Below are 19,630 nucleotides of genomic sequence, written 5' to 3' on the forward strand. Positions count from 1 at the left end.
AGTCTATCCTACATCACTATAGTTGAAGACTAGAATTAGGTCAGAAGATTTCTTTGGGTCAAAAATATTCTCCCTCACCTCCAGCTGCAACTGGAAACAAACCATTATATGCTAAATGCTTATAGCAAATCTTCACAGATTACTGCCCTTGGTTAATGGAGTATGAACTGTTGAAGTACCTAGATCGAGCATTTAACACCACATCAGCTTCTTGCTCCAAATTTATAACCTGTAGTAGCCCTAGTGCCAAAGACTTTATAACTCATTTTCAAGAAGAATTCTATTTGTAGGAATGGAGCCCAAAAGAAAAGCAAGTGTTGTTTTACTAACCATAAGCTCAAGTTTCTTATCCTCTGCTAATCATTAATTATTGCATCTTATAGAGTTTAAGGAATAAAATTTGCTAAGAAGTACTTCAGGATTATTGCAATATATGGAACTAGGTCTTAAAGAGTGTTCTTTAAGAACAGATTGCATACATGCTTCCAAGCATACTTCCAAACTCCTGTCCACTGAGACACAAGTTCCTTACATTTTTCTTTTCTGTCCCCCTACCCACTCCTCCCCTACATTTTCCATTTGAAAGTACCGTACATCTATTGCAATGCCTGATAGAAGGGTTTTGGGGTTTTTTTTCCTCTTCAAAAACATGGGTTTGGGTTCCCATTTGGAAAATAAAAAGCCCTTCTTCCCCATCATAGTTCATGGTTGCTTTTTCTGTATGACTATTATATCTTATACTGTAGCTGAATGTGTACATACATTGTAAAAAAGCCAAAGAGTTTTATCAGGAAGAGAGTGTCTTACTGAATTAAGGTAGCATGTTCACCTTCAAAATCAATGTTACAGGACATGGATCTGCTGCCTTTATTAAAAAAATATTATCAACATGAAATGAGGGGAATGGACCAGGATCAACAATAACTTGCTTTTTGCACATACAAATGTTCATAAAATGTGTCACTTGCAGAAGTATTCTGCTGCGGTTGCCTAAACTCTGGGTGCCATTCACATGCATTTGACTGGGACACTAAGGATTCATGAGACACATGTGCCAGCAAGCAAAACTCACTATGACTAATTTAATCAAGATGGGAGACTGGTAAATACTTGTATCAAATTCATCTTTAACACAGAAAAAAAATATGTAAGCTGCATTTGATAGTTCCAAAAATACTCATTTGAAGTATGTTGATATCAAACAGAAATCATCACACAGCTAGTCACGATTATTTTTTTCTATTTCTTGTGCCCTTACGTTTCTTCAATCTTTTATAAACTGTTTCATAAAAGTTTCATAAACTTTTAAAAATAGCTTCAAACAATAATATTTACAAACACCTGGTTCTGGCAAAACAAATACTCAGGAGAAAGGAAACAGCTTCACCCATGTCCCTCACCTATTTCATTTTGTGCAACCAATAATACAGCCTGCCACAAAGTTAAGAGGAAAGGCAGGGCAAAGAAAATGTTTCTTCCAAGAATGACCTCTACAAACCTGAATTAAGTCCCCTGGAGACAGCAGAGTTAGTATATTTTTATATGCATTTAAAAGAGTGGGGCTACATCTGCTGAAAGAGACACTGAGAAATTCAGGAATCCCAAGCTCACAATGCTACATCTATTTCATCAGTATGTACATCACTGCCTTTCACTGCTACGGAACAGTTGTGTATTTTCCCCAGACAAGCATTGTTCTGTTTCTGACAAGACTACTTGTGAAAAGCTAAGTTATCTCTGCTGTAAGAAATTTTTAAAAAGTAAATAAACATCACTCGATTGTAAAAGGGGAGTGAACAGAACACTTCCACTTCCAGTGCACGGCATCTTCCCAATGCAGTTTTTTAAGAGATCAAATGCCACAGAACAGATTTGAAAATTCCATGGAACAAGCTCCATAATGAATCTTCTTTTTTTTTCTGTTACCACTGTGGCAAGGGAGAATTACATAGTCAAATCTCCCTTATGGATATCTGAAAACCAGCTGACATCGGAAAATGATCTTCCGCGCCTTCGAAAACAAAATATCAACAATGTACAAAATTTCATAAACAACCTATTTGATGTCCCTTAAAGGTCAGTGCACTTCTCCAACACTTTTCTCATAGCACATTTCTGTAACCTTATTCAGTTTTCTTTTTGCTATCTTCCTGTAATTCAGAAGACAATGCAGACTCCCATATGGCTGCCATCAAAACTAGCAGATGCCAGCAAATTAAAACACAAATTATGACTTGTAATATGCTGATGTATCATAACTGCAGCATCTCTCACAACTGAATCATCAGATAAAGCAAAGGTTTCTGAGGTGTCAGTGCTTTTATACATCTGTCCAATTAGGCTAGGGTCAGCGCAATCAAGTGTGGATTGAAACACAAACACCAGTATCTATCCACAGTTTCCATCAAGTGTAATAAAACACAGAGAGCAATTTAAAACAGTTCTTGGAACCAAAAGTTGGCTTTAAACTGTTTTGCAAAAGTAGAAGGGGTAAGAATGGGAAACAGTTCTTGCCTTTTGGGAAGTAGGGCAGCCTACTTTTTGCAGTGTAACTTTGACACCATTCTACACAGAAGTCTAAGGGAGAAGGGGCAGAAGAGGCATTATTTGTTTGCTTTCTTTAACAACAGAAAAATGTTTTTCTGTTACTTTGCATTAGGGCTGCAGCCTGTTACCTAAATCAAATTACATTATGGTTTACCTAGACAAAGACATAAAGGCTCATTAAAAAGAAAAAGAAAAGCACTGTCTATTCCACCAGCCTAGAAAGGCAGCAAACATTACATGGTGCTTTTTCACAGCCATTATGCTACTCAAGTTAAAGCGCACACACTCAAGTTAAAGCACACATGTGTGCTCTAATCAAAATCAGCAGAACGAGGCAGCTGAGCAATGGAAAGAGAAACATAATATTGAGTTCTAACTTTCTCAGTTCCTAAACCTTACTTTGTCAACTGCCAAATGACCTTTCATTTTCCATAAGAACACAGTAATTTCAAAATATTTTTTCTGAACAAACACTTCCAGCATATTTACCAACTTTAATACTGAATTTAAAAAAAAAATTGTAAGTACACCTAAAACATAAATTAAGCATGGACTCAGTGGATAATACCATCTTTTACAACAGTATGAAACACAGATACATTTACCTCTCAAGACTAAGAACTACCTCCTGAAGAGCCTACAAGTCACCTTTAGTTACAGCTACCCACCCAGCATCTGAGTGCAACTTTCCTATATTCATTATCCTAATAATTCAGTTGTGGGTTTTAAAGAAAGAAATAAGAGAGCAGCACAAAACCAAAAAACTGACAAAAAAAAAAACCTGATCATTTATTTTGCCCATACTCTGTGGCATATAAAGCCTCTGATTTCTTGTAGCATCCTCAGTTGTACATACTAAGTGGTATGTACAATCATTCCCAACATAATTTCAGCAGGTCTACAATATTCCTCTGCTCAAAGCACTGACAATTTCCTTGTCAAAACCATTACTCTTCCAACTGGTTCTTTTTATTTATAGTCCAATGCTGTATCATGCAGACTAGAGAGTATTTTCCCATTTGTTTACATTAAAGTCTTAAAAAGTGTGTTAAACCCACTGTATAGTAATGCTCAGGTAGAAGTTTTAACAAAGGTGTTCTACATATCTCCATGTTAGCAAGATCCCTGGAGGACATCATGGGGTTAATACAATGCTCTCTTCATCATTTCAGTGTATTTACAATGACTACATCAGTGGCTATTTTTGATTATAACTTTTTTATGAACAGCCAACTGAACTTGTAATTTGCATTTACAGCTTTTCTCGCCCAGTTTCATGATAGAATATTGAAGGGTTTGCTATTAATTCAGTAAAAACAACATTAAAATGTATTCTACAAGAGTAACTGCCTGTGTTTTCACTTCAAATCATGAGAGACATGGTAATAACTGCAGGCTCCCTCATAAAGAGATTACAGTATTCTGAAGAAATGACTAAACTCCTATGAAATGCTTTGTCTCTGTGGATTTCAAGAAGTTTAGGCAAGGACACGAATGAGACTATTATCATTTTGCAAAAGGGGAAATCTGTAAGCAAGGGCCACACATCAAGCAAATGGCAGAGTGGGCGATATAGTCAGGTCTTCAGATTAGTGTTCCAGCAGTATAAAGCCACGTAGGCTTGCAAAATATCCTTTAACCCATTCAGTTACAACAGAGAAACATCTGCAGCCATGCAAAAACTATGCTGCATCAGCCTCAACAGTATAGGAAAACAACTAGCCACAAAATACCTAAAAACATACAGCTTCCTCACCTGCACCATCCCCACACTAAACTTCAGAGAAGATGAAGGAAATTACACGGTATATAGCTTCTTATAAACTGATGGTGCCTGAAGGAGCAAGATCACACATTCATGTATATTTCACCATAATCTTTCTCTTCCAAGGACATGGGGCACACAAGTGTTCCTCACACAGCTCTGTTCTCTGCTGAAAAGCATCTGTGTTCACAGCAACATATACCCAGAAATGAAAAACATATACCCAGAATCAAAATGAAAAACCAGACATGTGAAAAGAACCATGGCACACTCAACCACTAAAAACTGACTGAACAATAAAAAGAGGCACTGTAGGGTCAGAATACTACAAAGCCTGCAACCACTGATCTCCACAGGTCAGTCTTGGGCCAAGTAAACACTGACATGAAACCACAGCCACCTTCACTCCATCAGCTTACTTGCTCAACTAAGGAAAGGTATTTCAGTATAAAAGTGTAATTAATCACAACTCCTGCTCTTCCAAAACATCTTCAAGCATCTTTACTTTCCAGGAACACAGATATGAGGTTAGCTAAGAACACCAGCTAGCCATGTAACCACCCTCTTTTATTCTCACCAAGGTGACAATCACAAGCTCAGTACTGGTTTGGGGGTTTTTCTTCTCTATTCTTCCCCACCTTCATTCAGAAAACTTCAAGGGGGGCGGGGAGGGGGGAGTCCCCAATTCATGTTTCTAGTCAGAAGAAGCAACTCCATGAGATATGTATTCAACTTGCCCTCAAAGCCCCTCAAAACCACATTCACCCTACCTCGATTTATGCCTGTTTCTCATTGCTGAATGGAATATCTCATGAAAAGAGGGGAATTGCACATGTAAGAGCCTTCACCCAACTGTAACATTCTATGAAGCGATAAAACCTCATCATTTATTTGTGTGAGAGAATGCTCATCCCCTCCCCTCTGTGGTTACAAAATTTGGCATGTAAATCTAAAACCAGCTGCTTCTCTTTCAAATCCAACACATTGAGAAGATGCTAGAAAAGCTACTATATGCAGGTTACATTTCACTATGCAGTCCTGCCTACTCTACAGCCAGTGCTAGAATGGTGCAACAACATACTGTGCAGTCAGGAGATCGAGCAGCACTGCCAGGCATCCCAGCGAATGCCCAACCAAGCCTCCCATGGGTTTACACTTTAGGGATGGGTGGGAATACAGTTTCCTCCCTCCTCCATCCTATTATTGCTACTACTACTATGTCTTCATAGCTAATCATAATAAATCCGTGCTGTACACAACCTCGCCATTGTGCAATCATTGCCTTAAACTGCGCTGTTTAGAGAACTTGAGCCGTGATTTTATTACTATTTGTATTTAACAGAGATACCGGCAGGAAAACATACAGATCAATTCGCTCTCCAGGCCCGAGTGTCTAGCTGCTCCCTCCCCCACCACAAAGCAGACGAGGGGGAAGGGAGCAGGAAAAGAACGGAGGAAAAAAAAAGAGGCAAGAAACCCTGTTCGCACCTACAACAAAAGCAATTAGGAGGGCCGGAAGGGAAGAGGAGACCGCAGCTTCCCAAGGTGCGGGAACGCAGCACGCCAACTTGCCCGGCGAAGGGCTGCCTGGAGCCGGGTGGGCAGGAGGTGACTACAGGGGGGGAGAAAGGGAGGGTTAAGACGGCACCCCCGAAAGCCCCATTCAAACCCGTAACCGCCGGCCGCGCGCCCAACTGTCAGGCACGACCCCGGGGCTCTGCTTTTACACGGTCCCCCCGGTTTTCATACCTGGCCGTGCCCAGCCCGCGATCGCGGAGCGGGAGGAGAAGGTGGCAGAGAAAGACACGCAGCGCCGTGCAACCGGCCCACTTACCCAGAAAATGACATTGAAGCCGAAGATGAAATACTTGATACAACAACTGACTTCAGGCCCCTTGTAGTGCTTCCCGGACATCCTCTGCGCTCATGAAGACACTTTGCTCGCAGCCAGGTTGAGAACCAAAGTGGGGGGGGGGAAATGAAAAGAATAATAAGAGGGGGGAACAGACGGAAGGGATCTATACAGAAGGGGGCTGGGACGCCGCGGCGGGCAGGGCTCAGCGCCGGCTGTTCGCCGTGGGGAGATGTGGCAAGAGCGGCGCGACGGCGGCTCGACTCCGACTTGCCGGGCGCCGGGGACGGGGTGGTGGTGAGGTGGCTCCCCTGGTGTGATGACATGGGGGCTGTGGCCGGTCTTTGTCTGTGGGGGCGGCTTGGCTGTGGCTGTCGCTGTCGCCGCCACTGCTTCAGTTACGTAACGGGTCCGGCGGCGTGGCCGTGGGAGAGGCCGTGCAGGTCAGCCGCGGTGGGGGGAGCCTGCCGCGGGGTGGGCGTTAGTGACCGCACCTGTCCGCAGTGGGGTAAATGCCGTGTTGCTTGTGTTAGGTGCCCGAGAGCGGTAACGGGGTCTGGTGAACCCGTGTCTTCGTTACGGGTTTGTAAGTCCAAGTCGAGGTGTCTTCCATTCTCTTTCCGCGACGTCTCCCTCGGCAAAGTACCCGGCGGGCTCCCCGAGCCGTGGCGTTGTACACAACGCAGCGGTGCCAGGCCGGGGGGTTCCCTCCCTCCCTCTTACAGCTGGGGAGAGCAAAGCAGAGGCAGTGAGGAATTACACAGCCTGCCTAGCGTGAAGGAACAGGGGACAACGCTCTGCAGCTTGCGCGGGGAGAAAAGCCAGGAGAGCAGTACGGTCCTAGCCTGGCAGTGGTAATGAGGAGGAGCGAGACCATAATTGTAATGTAGAGGTTATTCTGAATGGGTGCCTTCAGATCACCTCCCACTTGAACTTGTATGCACTGCACGCGCAGGAGTGCATGAAGAACCAGTTTACAATGCTTTCTAGGGTTTATATTTTAGCATACTCTGAATTCATGCTGGACTTGCCAACTTAAAAGTTATGTGGCTTAGTTGTATTCATAGGCTGTTTGGGATTCAAGAGTCCATGTGGTCTGGCATTAACAGAATAATTAATAGTATTTCTTTGCTGAAGAATATCATCATTTTAGTGTTTCAAGTCTGTAGAGTCTTCTGATCTAGCTGTAAGTGCAATATTTTAATTCAGAAGATAGAAGACTTCTTTGTAATAAATTACATTTCCCATCTCTACAAGGTTGTAAGTTAACACACTTCAAAAGTATGATATTGTTAGAACTACAAAAAACAGTCTTTGGTTCAAGATCACATTCGTTATAGGACCTTGGTCATGTGTCTTTTTTGAAAGAGAAGGAAAATATTTGTCTGTCAGGTCTGGTAGATGTTAAGAAAAAGGATCTGCTGAAAGGGTTCTGTAAAAATAAGCAGTTATCGGTAAATGTGACATTAATGCAACACATCCATGCAATTTAACTATGACTGTATAGTTTACCACATGAATGTTGGTAATTCAACATTCAACAATATGTCTATTGTTAGGGTATTGTTAACACTGTGTCTTTGCAAGACCACCCATAGGAAGGAGGCAGAAAAGGGTGAATAATTAGGTATCCTTAGGTTCTGTACCAATGAGTAAAAACACATCAGTACATACATACAGTAGGGTATGGTAATAATGTGTTATATTAAGGTGCTGTTTTTACAAGTGGCTTCAAATATTGGTGACAACCTGTACAAACATTTGTAGTATTCCTGTCATAACACCCTGCTGACACCACGTGTTGGCACCCTTTAGCATTTTAATGCTTCACAGGCAAGAGGAAAATATTGCAGAGTAATATTGATTACAATAAATTCAGTAACAATCTCAGATGGTTTGTGTTTTAATCCATTCATTCCAAATCAACAACTTAAAAAGGAATGCAAGCTACATAAATTAGAGCATCAGATTACATGAATTCACTTGCCCTCTCAATCGAGAATAGTATAGCATTGCCAAGTCTCATTTTAATGTCAAAAGCATTTCACATTGTCCCGTGACCTGATCAGCTTTAAGAGAACTTAGGATGTCGGTGTTAATGACTAGATTGCCCACTTGAAGAGAGTATTGAACACAGAACCTTGCTCTTTTTAATTCCCTTTGTGTGTAGAGTTTCTGTGCAGCCTCAGAAACAGGCAACCAGACAGCAAAGGCAGAACAGCTTTGATGTAGGTAACTGATCTTTCCGAATGCCAGCTGAAACAGTCCTCTGCACCTGCAGCAACCTCTCTGGTTTACAAACACATTTTATCTCCTGTCCTAAACAAACAGGGATAGATTAAAAAAATAAAACAAAAAAAAACCCTGTGGCTTTGTGCCATCTCTGGTGGATCTCTTCTTACATGCTTTGGCCACCTGGGTCTGGAAGCTGAGCAAGATGACTGTGATAGCACTTCAAATTCACTGTTAGTTATCAGTCAATTCTGAGTTCCATTGTGATGTTTTGGCACAAAAGCCTTAGGTGATACTAAGCAGGAGCGACATTACCTTTCCCTGCAGTATGGCAAGACAGTTATTCAAATTCTGTTAGTTTATAATTCAACTGACTAGTCACAGGAGTACTAATGGACATATTTCAATGACAAAGCAATGTTTTTAGTAGCACAGTGCTTCCTAACACTGGGTAATGTTTTGATTTACTACTGACATTGGAGAAGAAATCCCATCCAAATGATGAAATACACTTTTCATCTCTAAGATGTAAATATCAACGGCCTTCTGACTAAAGACTGGCCAAGTCTAATACTGGAAAGTGCAGGAAGTTTGAGAAATTTGCATAAGGGGAATAGCTGTGGACTCTAAATCCTTACTTCCCACCTAATTCCTCAATTCAATCATTTCTTAGATCCATCACCTCTATCTTTGTGTCAGCTCCTGTTTTTTGATCTATGAATTCTTTGACATTTTCCAGAGAAAAAGAAATGCAAGTCTGAGTGACTCAAGATGAGAAATGGCTAAGCAGCACATTGAAGACCAGAGTTCCATGAGTTATCACATTGCTAATCTCACCACGTGCCACTTTTAGTGAGATAAAGGGTTGTGGTCTAAAAGGAGTTCAATGTCTGTGTCCATAAGTCTTGTTATTTCCTAGACACTTCATTTTAGCTGAAATTCATAGGATAGCAATATTTTTCCATGGGGAAGCCATAGAGCTTTCTGACATACAAGAAGATTTATAGAGTTGAAGGTATTATCTACCTCAGAATATTTTTCAATCTAAACACCATACTGGCTCATAATGCCATTTGTGTTCATTTGATGGTTTTGCAACCAGGAAAACACTTTGTTTTCTGCTTAGCAAATGAGCAACCACTGATGAGGGGTTGGGGTTTGGGTTTAAGAGGAGTTTTTAGGTAAGAATTCCATAGAACCAAACTCAAGTGGTGATACAAGTTGTATTGGGCTTGGTGGAATTAACGTGCTGTGTCCCAGCTTTGAACAGGACTTCTGCTTCCCACAAGAACAACACAAATCTTTCATTTAGTTCACAAGTGCAAGTACTGATAGATTACTGTTAAGGCAAACGCTGGTTAGTGGCTTTCTGGTGAGTGTTGAGCTGCTTTTTCATGTAAAACTTGGCTCTCAATACTGGATACTAATATCCCTTTGCAGGACCAACCCAACATCATTACAATCTGATAACAAGAACGTTGTTACAAAGGCCAGAATCTGAAGCTAAGGTGTACCAAATAATAACTCATAAGCAATTGCATGTCTGATTTTACTTTCTCAAGAGAATATGTATCTGAGCATTAATTTTCTTTCTCTGAAGGCTGTACTTTTGGTGTAAGAATCCATTCTTTAAAGTGTTCTTAAGAGCATCTTAAGAAGCTACAAGTTGTATTCATCCCACTTCCGACCAGCATTTGGCAGATTTTGGAACAAAGATGATGAGAGCTACTAACCAGGATGCAAATTACTTAAAGAGAGCTACCAAGTATCCACAATAATGGTCACAAAGCTTACTGACCTGAGCTCTACTGCTTGCAGTCTGCCTGCTGGTTTGTTCAAGAGGAGCTGAGACAAGTCTTGCAGCATTCTAAGCAGATAGATGTGAAGATGCAGCCTCAGAAGTCCCTTTAGAGCAAACATATGCAAAATTAGATATGCAGATCGTTAGTGCCAGAAATGCTACTTTGAAACTGTAGGGAAGAATAACTCACCCTGCTGTTTCCTTCCTTTGAGAGAGGGAAGAGGTAATTTTTCTGCCCAGCACAGGGAGCTGCTACCTCTGCTGCTTGTGAGAGGAAGGGTGGGAGCGGTGGTACACTTCCTCCCTCTTGCTGTGCGGTCAAAAGCAAAAGAGCAGCCTTTTGGGCTGCAGCTGCGCCATGGTGCCGCTTGGGACAAACATTCAGAAGGACAGCTCTGTTTATGTACTGCAGTGCCTCAGCAAGCCCCTGTTCTGGAGTTTTTTACAGAGCTCACTCTTACTAATTCCCCTGACAAGTCTATACAATGATGAAGCATAAATAGTGACGTACCTAGTCCATAGCTCAGTCACACAGTGACGGCAGGTGTGGTTCCATACACTCCTACATCCAAACTGGCTCCAAAGTGCATAAAGTACTTGTTACAACCATTTTACGCACAGGGCAGGGACGAGGCTTAATGAGGTAAAACATATACATTATTCTGCAAAAGAAACACAGACTTGCAGTCCTGAATTAGGGGTTGCTACAATCAGAATATAGGCAGTCGCCTCCCCTTTTGTTACTGGTGCTTTGGTTGTTATACTCCAGTAAGTACCAAATTTCCCTCTAACTTTGTATTGCTAAAGACACTGGACAAACTGCAAATTTGGAAACTTCCCTTCCCAAACACAGGTTATTGCTTGTGTGTACCTAAAGGTTCTGGTGTAATTCTTGACAGTGCTCCATCCAAAAGGGCAACTGATGTTTATCCTACGATGAAGCACCATATAATTTTCTAAAGTTAAGGTCCATTAGGCTTTTCGAGGCCCTCTGAGTTGCTCTCAGCCATTCTTCATCAAATAACACAGGAGCTTCACAGCTCAGAGGTTTAACATATGGTGTTTACTCTGTAATAGCACTCAGGAGAGTGAGGATTTCCTCTGAGTGTGTTTTAATGGTGATAAGATTTTCTTCAAATCCACCATTTTTAGTAGTGTTTGAGTATGTTTCCCTCCAAGGGTTTTCTTTACTCAACCCTAAGCCACCTGAGCTTCCCATCCCTCCTCCTGTGCAGATTTTTGGTTTTCCTGTGAGCCTGAATCAGAGTTATCCGCATGAACAATCCCTCAGGAATCACTCTGGCATCTCTTTCCAGGAAGATCTGTAAACTTGTCAGAAGGTCAGTGAGTGGAAGCAGGAGTTAGGGTGAGAGAGCGCAACACTGCAGATCTGGTGGTTGTAGGCTTTAAATGCAAGTTGCAGTCAAAGTGGTGGGACTGGAGGCTAGCAGACCAATTCATCTCACAAGCCAAGCTTTTAGAAAAGCTTTCAGCCTGGCCTGGCTGAAAGCCACAAGCTAGAGAGGAGCTAAAAGGTGTTGGAGCAGATGTTTGGCCAGCCTGGCTGAAAGCTCAGCCCCCAGACCTCTGTGCAGGTGGGGCCTCAAATCATCTTGCTGAGAACAGAGTGGGAAAAGCCAACTATGCAACAAGCTCTCGTTTTAAATCTAAGCAACTCTTTCCCCATTGTTTTTAGTTCAGATGGCTGTAGCGATGCTGTGATCTGAAGGCACTGTGTGTCATTGCCTTCATAGCAGAGAGCTGATCCAAAACCTTCTGGGGAGAGTGATGAGGTACTCAAGGGAGTCAGCATCTGCTGGAGGAGGCACCAGATCTGCAGTGCACTCCAGCTGCAGGAAGCCATCTCCTCACCTGTGGTAGGAACATGCTTGCTCATCTGGGCTATGGCAATAGGAGTGGCAAAAGGGCTACCATCTTTGTCACTTCAGTGTCTCCTGTCTGTCGGACTACATGACAGAATGTATCCAGGGCCTCTTAACAGTTTGTTAAGACCTCACAGGAGTTTTTGCAAGTGAGCTGGTAATCCCAAGCAAGGTGTTCGATATGTTTAACCTGATTTACTCGTAATTTTTTGTCTTGTTCTTCATACACACCTCCATTCATATCTGACAACAGTTACCACATAGCAGGATCAAAGATACCAGTTTCCTTTATGTTTGGTATTGACACTTCTCATTACTCAGATGTTATGCAGACAGCTACCACAGCAAACATAGCACTTTCAATAACACCAGCGAACCAGGTATTTTACAGCAATATTCTGTATAGTTTATACTGGTGGACCTGCTTAGGAACAAGGTAAATAAAATACTTAGAAAAAAAAATCCCCAAAGGCATAAAATAACAGTACTAGAGTCATTACAAAACCATGCTGTGTTGTCAGGGCTTTTTACTTCCCATAGTAGGGTGGGAGGAATACATCCTGCCTGTGGTAATGCTACATCTTTGGCAGATAGTCCTCTTTGCTCAGCAATAGTGTGCCATTTGTAACAGGATTAAGTAGCAGAAGATAAGACTCAAGCTAGCCACACAATTCCTCTATTTACTTGGGAACTCCTCTATTTTGAAAAGTTCAAAGAGCAAGTAAACTGGGTCCCGACTTTGCTTCTGGACTTCTTCCAAGTGCAAGGTTACACTTCATGAATAAACTGCACCTATACCCTTCAGGCACCTTTAAAAGGAAGGCACTTAGAAAAATGTACAATTTACTTGTTTGCAAGTCCAATAAGAAGAAATTTCCAAGCCTTTCTTACTCTCTCCAGTTATATTAAAAAACCCAGAAACTTCCCTGCAGATGAGAACAGAGTAGCCACTAATGTTCTTGTTGGGTTGAACAATTACTTTTGAAGTCTGTTTCTTCAGAGGCTTGTCATTTGCTGTATGCTTCACCGCCCATGTTTCCCTGTGAGGTTGGATACGTAGAATTTGTTTTGATTTCCTGCTCTTCTTCTACCACACTAATTATACCATCAACTTTCTCTGCTGTCGTAGTGCTTTAAGAAAATTGAACTGTGGGTAACTGCTATCTGAGACATTATTTGGAAAATAAAAGAAATCCCACCCCAGACTTATTTGTAGATTCACCTTGGTCTTACCATATCAAGTACCACCATCACATCTTCACGTATCTTCAGACCCTTGCATAGCTATTAAAGGGCCCTGAAATTTCCAGGTTTGGCATCTGAGATTATACTACCTTGGAGGCAGGGATTATGTCTCCTCCTTGTTCCTGCAAATGGCAAGCATAAAATGCTAGTGTTGCAACAGCAAAACAACTAAAGTAAATCTAATTAAAAATTGTACCTCTCTGTTGTTTGGAACTCAAGGATACAAATGTATCTATAAACACACAATGTGGACCCAGTAAATACAATAACGGATGTGAAAGTGTGAAGAAGAGACTGATAAGGGGAAAAAAAAAAGAAGTGATATCTTCAAGAAACAGATGCATACTTTGTTCCTCTTGTCTGCTTTCAGGCAGGGGAAATTTGCCTTTTGAAGTAGGTCTCCACGCTTTGTATAATATATCAGTCTGCAGTCATCAGGAAAGCTGATGTTTTTACCCAGAAGTATTAACTTTTTTGAAGAGACTGACCGTGAGTAAAATATTTTTTCTCAAAGGAAAGCTAATCTTGCCCAGGACAGACGTTTCTGCCCCGAATCACAGCGACATAAACCTCAGTGTCTAAAAGTTTTACAAATTTTATGTCACCAAGTTCACCAGACCAAAATATGCGGCTGCTATGTCATGACTTCTCAGGACTTTATAATGCTATATCCCAGCTGAATGATGAACTGCTAAGTGTGTCACACTTATGCATACACATGTGAAATGAAACACTCAATGAAAGTTGTGTCACATATGTAATGGAATGGAAAAAATAACAGGAGTTAGTTAGGGAGATTTTTGTCTCAGCAAAGATCCATCATTTTCTTAGATATCAGCACAGCTTTTTCAGTAGGTTTGAGAAGTCTGAAATATTCATCATAAAGGTGAATCTGCTAAAAGCATCAGCTGTTTAAAAATGTTGAGTTATAAAGGGGGAGGGGAGAGAGCTTACAATGAGTCCATTGTTCTGCTCTGAGCACTGTCACTCAGAGCCAGGAACAAAATCAAGAGCTGGACAAAAAAGGAGGTCCAGCCACCTAGTGGTAAATTACGCTGATATACTGCTTATGTTTGCGTTCGTGGGCCTCCGTGTGCTCCGTAGAGGGAGAAGGAGACATTTCCCAAATTTTGATAGGTGCAAGACCTGGCAGCTGAAATGCATAGGACTCTACAACTGCCTGAAGGGAGGATGGAGGGAGGTGGTGGCTCGTCTCTTCTCCCATGTAACAAGTAATAGCTGTGTCAGGGAAGGCTTAGATTGGATATTAGGTACAATTTCTTCACCAAAAGGGTGATCAGGCAGTGGAACAGGCTGCCCAGGGAAGCGGTGGAGTCAGCATCCCTGGAAGCACATGTAGATGGCAGCCCTTAGTGACGTGGTTTAGTGGTGGACTTGGCAGTCCTGGGGTTGGACTTGATGATCTTGAAGGTCTTTTCCAATGTAGTTGATTCTGTGATTCTAAGGTTGGCAGGAGAAGTAACCATAGGAAACACAAGGTCAGCTTGCACTAGGTAGACAAGGCACAGCCTCCAGTTGATGTCCTATATGATAAAAGTACACCTCTTACTGTTGCCTGCTTATTGTACTGATTCAGTCTTTTTCCTTGAATATATCTGTCCTTGCGAGCTTGCACTTGCCACTGTGCCTGCAACTGTATAGCAGTATTCTGGGAAAATTTTGGGCAGTTTTCCATAATTCCATAGCAGGGAACAGCATGTCTAGAGGACACATGCAACAGAATGGTGCAGTGCGCTCAAGCCCCACTTCACACAAGGAAAAGAGAGGTGTAAGCCAAATTGTCACAATTGAAACAAGAGTGATGCACTCAAACAGCTACACAAAGCAAGCCATACACTTTCAAGCTAGGATAAAACACCTACCTACCAAATTTATTGAGACTGAACTGTTTCATATTTTCTGTGTGGTTACAAACTAACAGAAAAAGCTTAATGTTGGCAAGGTCTGAAGAGACATCAAAATAGTAAACCATGAAATACTTCAAAGAAAGAATAAAAACCATATATTGTATATGCCCAGATAACTCTTGGTATTCAGCCCAGTACGCCAGAGCTCCCATTCCAAAAGTGATTTTAGAGTTTAGAAGCCCACATCTCCTTGAGAGTGAGTCCTGCAGAGCCTAGTATGCAACTTGCATAGGCACAGGGAAGAGGTATTCGGTGGGATAGACTATGCAGTCTGGACGTTAAATGACCATTATTTTCAATGTAAATTGAATTTTAATAAAAACATAAAGCAAGTTATCTCTTTACCCAACTTTAGATGGATGTGCTTTAGTTACATCAACCAAAATTAAAGATACCACCTCTCTTACATAATGACATCTGTTAGTTAACCTGTGGAGTAACAGCATGATATTAAATTCCCTGTTGCTAAATTTTACTCCAAGCTATTTTGACTGCTACAGAACTCTTTTGAAATGTGAAATTTTGTCCAAAGCATATCCCATTTGTGGCTTATATACACATGAAACTGCATTGCAGGTTGTACTCAGCTACAAAACACAAAAGTACAGTCACGGTTATAGCAGGCATAGCCAGTAAATTTCTGTGAAACTCCAAATGGTTACTTCGTGCTGTGAGAATTTTTGTAACTGAAAACAAAGTTTCATTCAAAGTAGTAACTGCAGCATGAACTGATTTTAGCAGACACATTTGTTCTTATCAGAACACACAGTACTGGAGCAAGTACAGAGGATAATGCTTCCCTTGAGGTAGGGGATATCTTAAGTCAGCTCAGTGTTGCTTGCTGACAGCCGCTAGTGTAGAAGAGAAATACAGCTGCTTCCTACTAGAGTGATATCAGCTACTATATCTCAAACTCTCACTTCTAGTTGTGTAATGTTTCTGTTACCTACAGTGGATAGCTAGAAAAGCAGAGGTAACACATCTGGTTACTACTTTGAAGTGGTATTTGCCATTGATTCTCCTACCAAAAACTGGAAAATGGGTACGGATGCAAATTTATCATGAGTTTTGTCAGAGTTCTGTTCTAAGGAGTGTTTGGCACGGTGAGGTTGAGTCTCCCAAAGAGCAATTATGCTCATTTTTCATCTGGTCTTTATCAAACATGCTTTCTCACCTGGCTAACCTGAGAAATTAACTGCCTGGCGCCTGCAACACTGTGTTCCTGGTGGGATGGCTGCCTCATGCCATCTGTCTTTGCCCTTCTCATTTCACTGATGGATCACACCTGATTTTTGCCTAGAATCCTACACCACAACACTTCCCAAGCTGTGAAACTACAGATCTTAGAAGGATAATGAGCAGAAAGCTGTGCAAAGTTCTCTTTTATTCCCTGGGAAGCAGAGGCAACAGGTGAGCCGTAATGGACTTTCTTACAGTATCTTAGTAAATCAGTGTCCAGGTTTGCTACCTCTTCCTGTACTCCACAGTCAGTAAGAGACTAGGGCAGAATGTTAGACTTGTGTATTCTGCCTCAAAATCTCTCAGCCAGCTTTTCCTTTTTTCCAGGTGAACAGGGCCTCATCTTTGGGGTAGAGTAGCATCCAACTCTGCATTCCTCTGCCATACGTTTTGGATATTCATTGAAGCAGGGTAATTTTTTTAAAGACTCAAAGCTGGAACTTAAAAGCTGCTGACTTAAGAAAAAGGAGTCGTGAAGGAGAGCAACAGAGAAGGGATCAATGTTCTTGGGCAGAAAATATGGAAACAGCACCTCCTTCAATTTGTAAAATACCCACAGGGGTCAGGGTGGGGTGGTTTGGCAAGGAGTACAAATGTACGCAATCCTGTAGCCATTTGTGGCTTTCTGCACACAGAGCACCACTGCTGTCCTGCTTTCTGCTACTCTGCAGGTTGCCTGCTACACTCTGCAAACACACTCCACTCTTGTGGTTCTTTTTGACGCAGCTCATTAAAACAGATGTCCTAATATATGTCTCTTGCCCACTACATAAATAACAGTTTGCTTCATGCTCCTGCCATCCTTTTGAAGTAAACAAAGAAGGAGGGGGAAAGAAGAGTATCCCTTCCCACCAGTGATTTCTGTTGTGGCTTTTGTGGCACTATCATTCTGGGGCATGTGTTGTCTTCGTGCCCTTCTTAGGGTGAGATACACAGCTTTGTTTTTCCTGTCTTTCTTCTTTGCCCTTCCCAAGATTCTTCCCTCATTAGTCCCTTTCCAGCTCTCTCCCACCTCTCCTTCTCTGACTAAGCACTGCAAACACCACAAGTCTCATTGAAACTTCCTTGTGAGTAATACTACTATGGAAGGATCCTCACATAGTCTTCTGCAGCTAATAGTACCATCGCTTGCCACCCAAGTGTGCCTGTTTGGGGCATTCCAGACTCTTCCCTTCTGAGGAATTGTTCATCTTAAGCACTTTGTCCTTCACTTCTCTTGGAGATACTAACATTAGAATATTCCCAGTAAACTGAATGTCTGCAGAATGGGCTAGCTGGAGATGCTGACGTGTTCCTGTGAACCTGACAGAACCAAACCAGTAACACCAACAAGAACCAGTCAATCACATACCTGGAAAGAGCTGAACCAAACTACCATGTTCCGTCTTTGGTCTCCCTTTAGAAACCAAGCCTGGTATATGGTTGCCAGCCCTCAGAGGATCTCCTCTGCTCTCTCACAAAGCAGTGAGCATTGACTTGGACTTCTGGCTTCCAAAGAACATGCAGAGAGCAGCCTTAGCTCGAAGACTGTGTAACTTTTGAACATTTAATTTTAGGTGTTCTATCTAGGGGAATCAGCCAAGCAATCAGTCAGCCTGTCCATTCCAATGATTACTGTATGTGTGCTGAGTTGTGGAAAAACATATGAAGTAAAATATCCTTGATAGAATATTTGGCCTGAATGTCATTATCTGGTACCTTTTATGCACAGAGGGACTGATTCTGCTAGCCTTGCTCAGAAAGGAGCCAGGAAGTATACTTACAGGTTTTACGAGAGCTGATCAGTAAGGTACTTTTCATGGATGGAGGAAGCAAGCACAACCAGCAGAGGTAGATGCAGATGAATTAAATAGGCCTAAAAACTTTGATCCCACATGTGAAACCCCAGCTCCAAGTAAATCATTATCAGTTTTGTGATTTTGGCTGGGGGTGGAGAGGTTTTACCACACAGCTTATTGGGCAATGTTCCTACCAAAGTACAAAACAAAACCAATCTGCAGAGCCAAGGGCTTAGAACAAGAGGAGAATATTCTCCTCTGTAGCCAAAAGCCACAAGCCCTATGTATGGTCACCAATGACATCACTGGAAGCTAAAGCAAGAGATTACAGTCTATAAAATGCAACATCTCAGAGACATTCCTGGTGGTGCAATAACATTCCTGAATGACTGTTGTCATCAAGACCTCTGGAATACAAAACAAGATTTCAGCAATTGCTAATGCCACTCAGTTATATTTGCTTCTTTCTAGATGCCTGAAGAATGATCAGACTGTGCATGTCTACTCCTTTGTGTGATGTCTCTAAGAGAAAGGGCTTACAGCCTTGGGTGTCCGCAGAAGTTTTGTTACTGGTGGCACGGGGATTATACACAGACCATAGTGTAGGGGACAGGGTTTAAATTGGACTCATAAGGTCTGGAGCTTATTTTTCTGTTTGTACCTTACAGCTTTTTTACCACATAGTCTGTTTCTCTTTACAGCTGTGCTCCCCCTAATGCTAGAAAAGGAAAATAGCCTTCTACTACTCAGTGCTGTCTAGGAGATTCAGAGATGCTTCTCACACAGACAGACCTTCTGCACCCTGTGGTGTTTTTTAGCTTTATGTTACATCTCCCAGCATGACTTGGCCAACAGAAGAAACCGAGAATGTGTGAGTTGCTCACTAGGCACAGCTCTGTGCTATGCTGTAAACTCTTGCACCGTTGCAGTTTCAACACGGAAAATGATCTCAGTTGTGACTTCAGGAGGAGGTCGTTGGTCTAACCACTCAACAGTGAGAAAAGGAAAACTCTAGCTGCTGCCTTGCCAAACAAAAAAAAAAAAAGAATCCAAATCCAAACCCAGTGTGACATGAGCCTGGACGTACACACTGAAGTCACACTACAGGGTTCCAGTTAGTAGGCATGTAATAAACACCCAAACACAAAACCAAAATAAAACAATTTAATTGGAGGAGTCGAAGTTAAGATCAAACATCCTCATCCTCACAGAGCAGCTGTGCTGGGGCACACACAGGCTCCAGCCTCCTTTTCCTGGCACACAGAGCCTATGGGCAGCGATACGGACATAGTTACACAGAGCTGAAAGGATGTGCTGACTAAGGGTCAGGTCAGATAACAGGAACGTGTTTCCTCTTCAT

The 19,630-nt window shown here is 41.9% G+C and overlaps 1 protein-coding gene and 1 long non-coding RNA gene across 3 annotated transcripts in view; one reads left to right on the top strand and one right to left on the bottom strand.

Moving 5' to 3' along the window:
• Positions 1 to 6,448, bottom strand: part of TSPAN5 (tetraspanin 5) — an 86,113-nt gene extending 79,665 nt beyond the window's left edge. For both annotated transcript variants that reach the window (XM_057417945.1, XM_057417944.1), the window contains exon 1: positions 6,147 to 6,448. In XM_057417945.1, coding sequence (XP_057273928.1) covers positions 6,147 to 6,227 — 81 coding nt within the window. In that variant the 5' untranslated portion in view covers positions 6,228 to 6,448. The remainder of the gene's footprint in view (positions 1 to 6,146) is intronic.
• A 5,561-nt stretch (positions 6,449 to 12,009) lies between these two features.
• LOC130603865 (uncharacterized) lies at positions 12,010 to 17,136 on the top strand. The gene is made up of 3 exons (XR_008973303.1): positions 12,010 to 12,460; positions 13,696 to 13,814; positions 16,820 to 17,136. It is a non-coding gene; the product is annotated as an uncharacterized LOC130603865 (long non-coding RNA).
• The last annotated feature ends 2,494 nt before the right edge of the window (positions 17,137 to 19,630 follow it).

This window comes from Pezoporus wallicus, unplaced genomic scaffold (assembly GCF_028554395.1).
Source record: "Pezoporus wallicus isolate ANWC-B61680 ecotype Strahan unplaced genomic scaffold, APGP_CSIRO_Pwel_v1 contig_6999, whole genome shotgun sequence".
NCBI lineage: Eukaryota > Metazoa > Chordata > Aves > Psittaciformes > Psittacidae > Pezoporus > Pezoporus wallicus.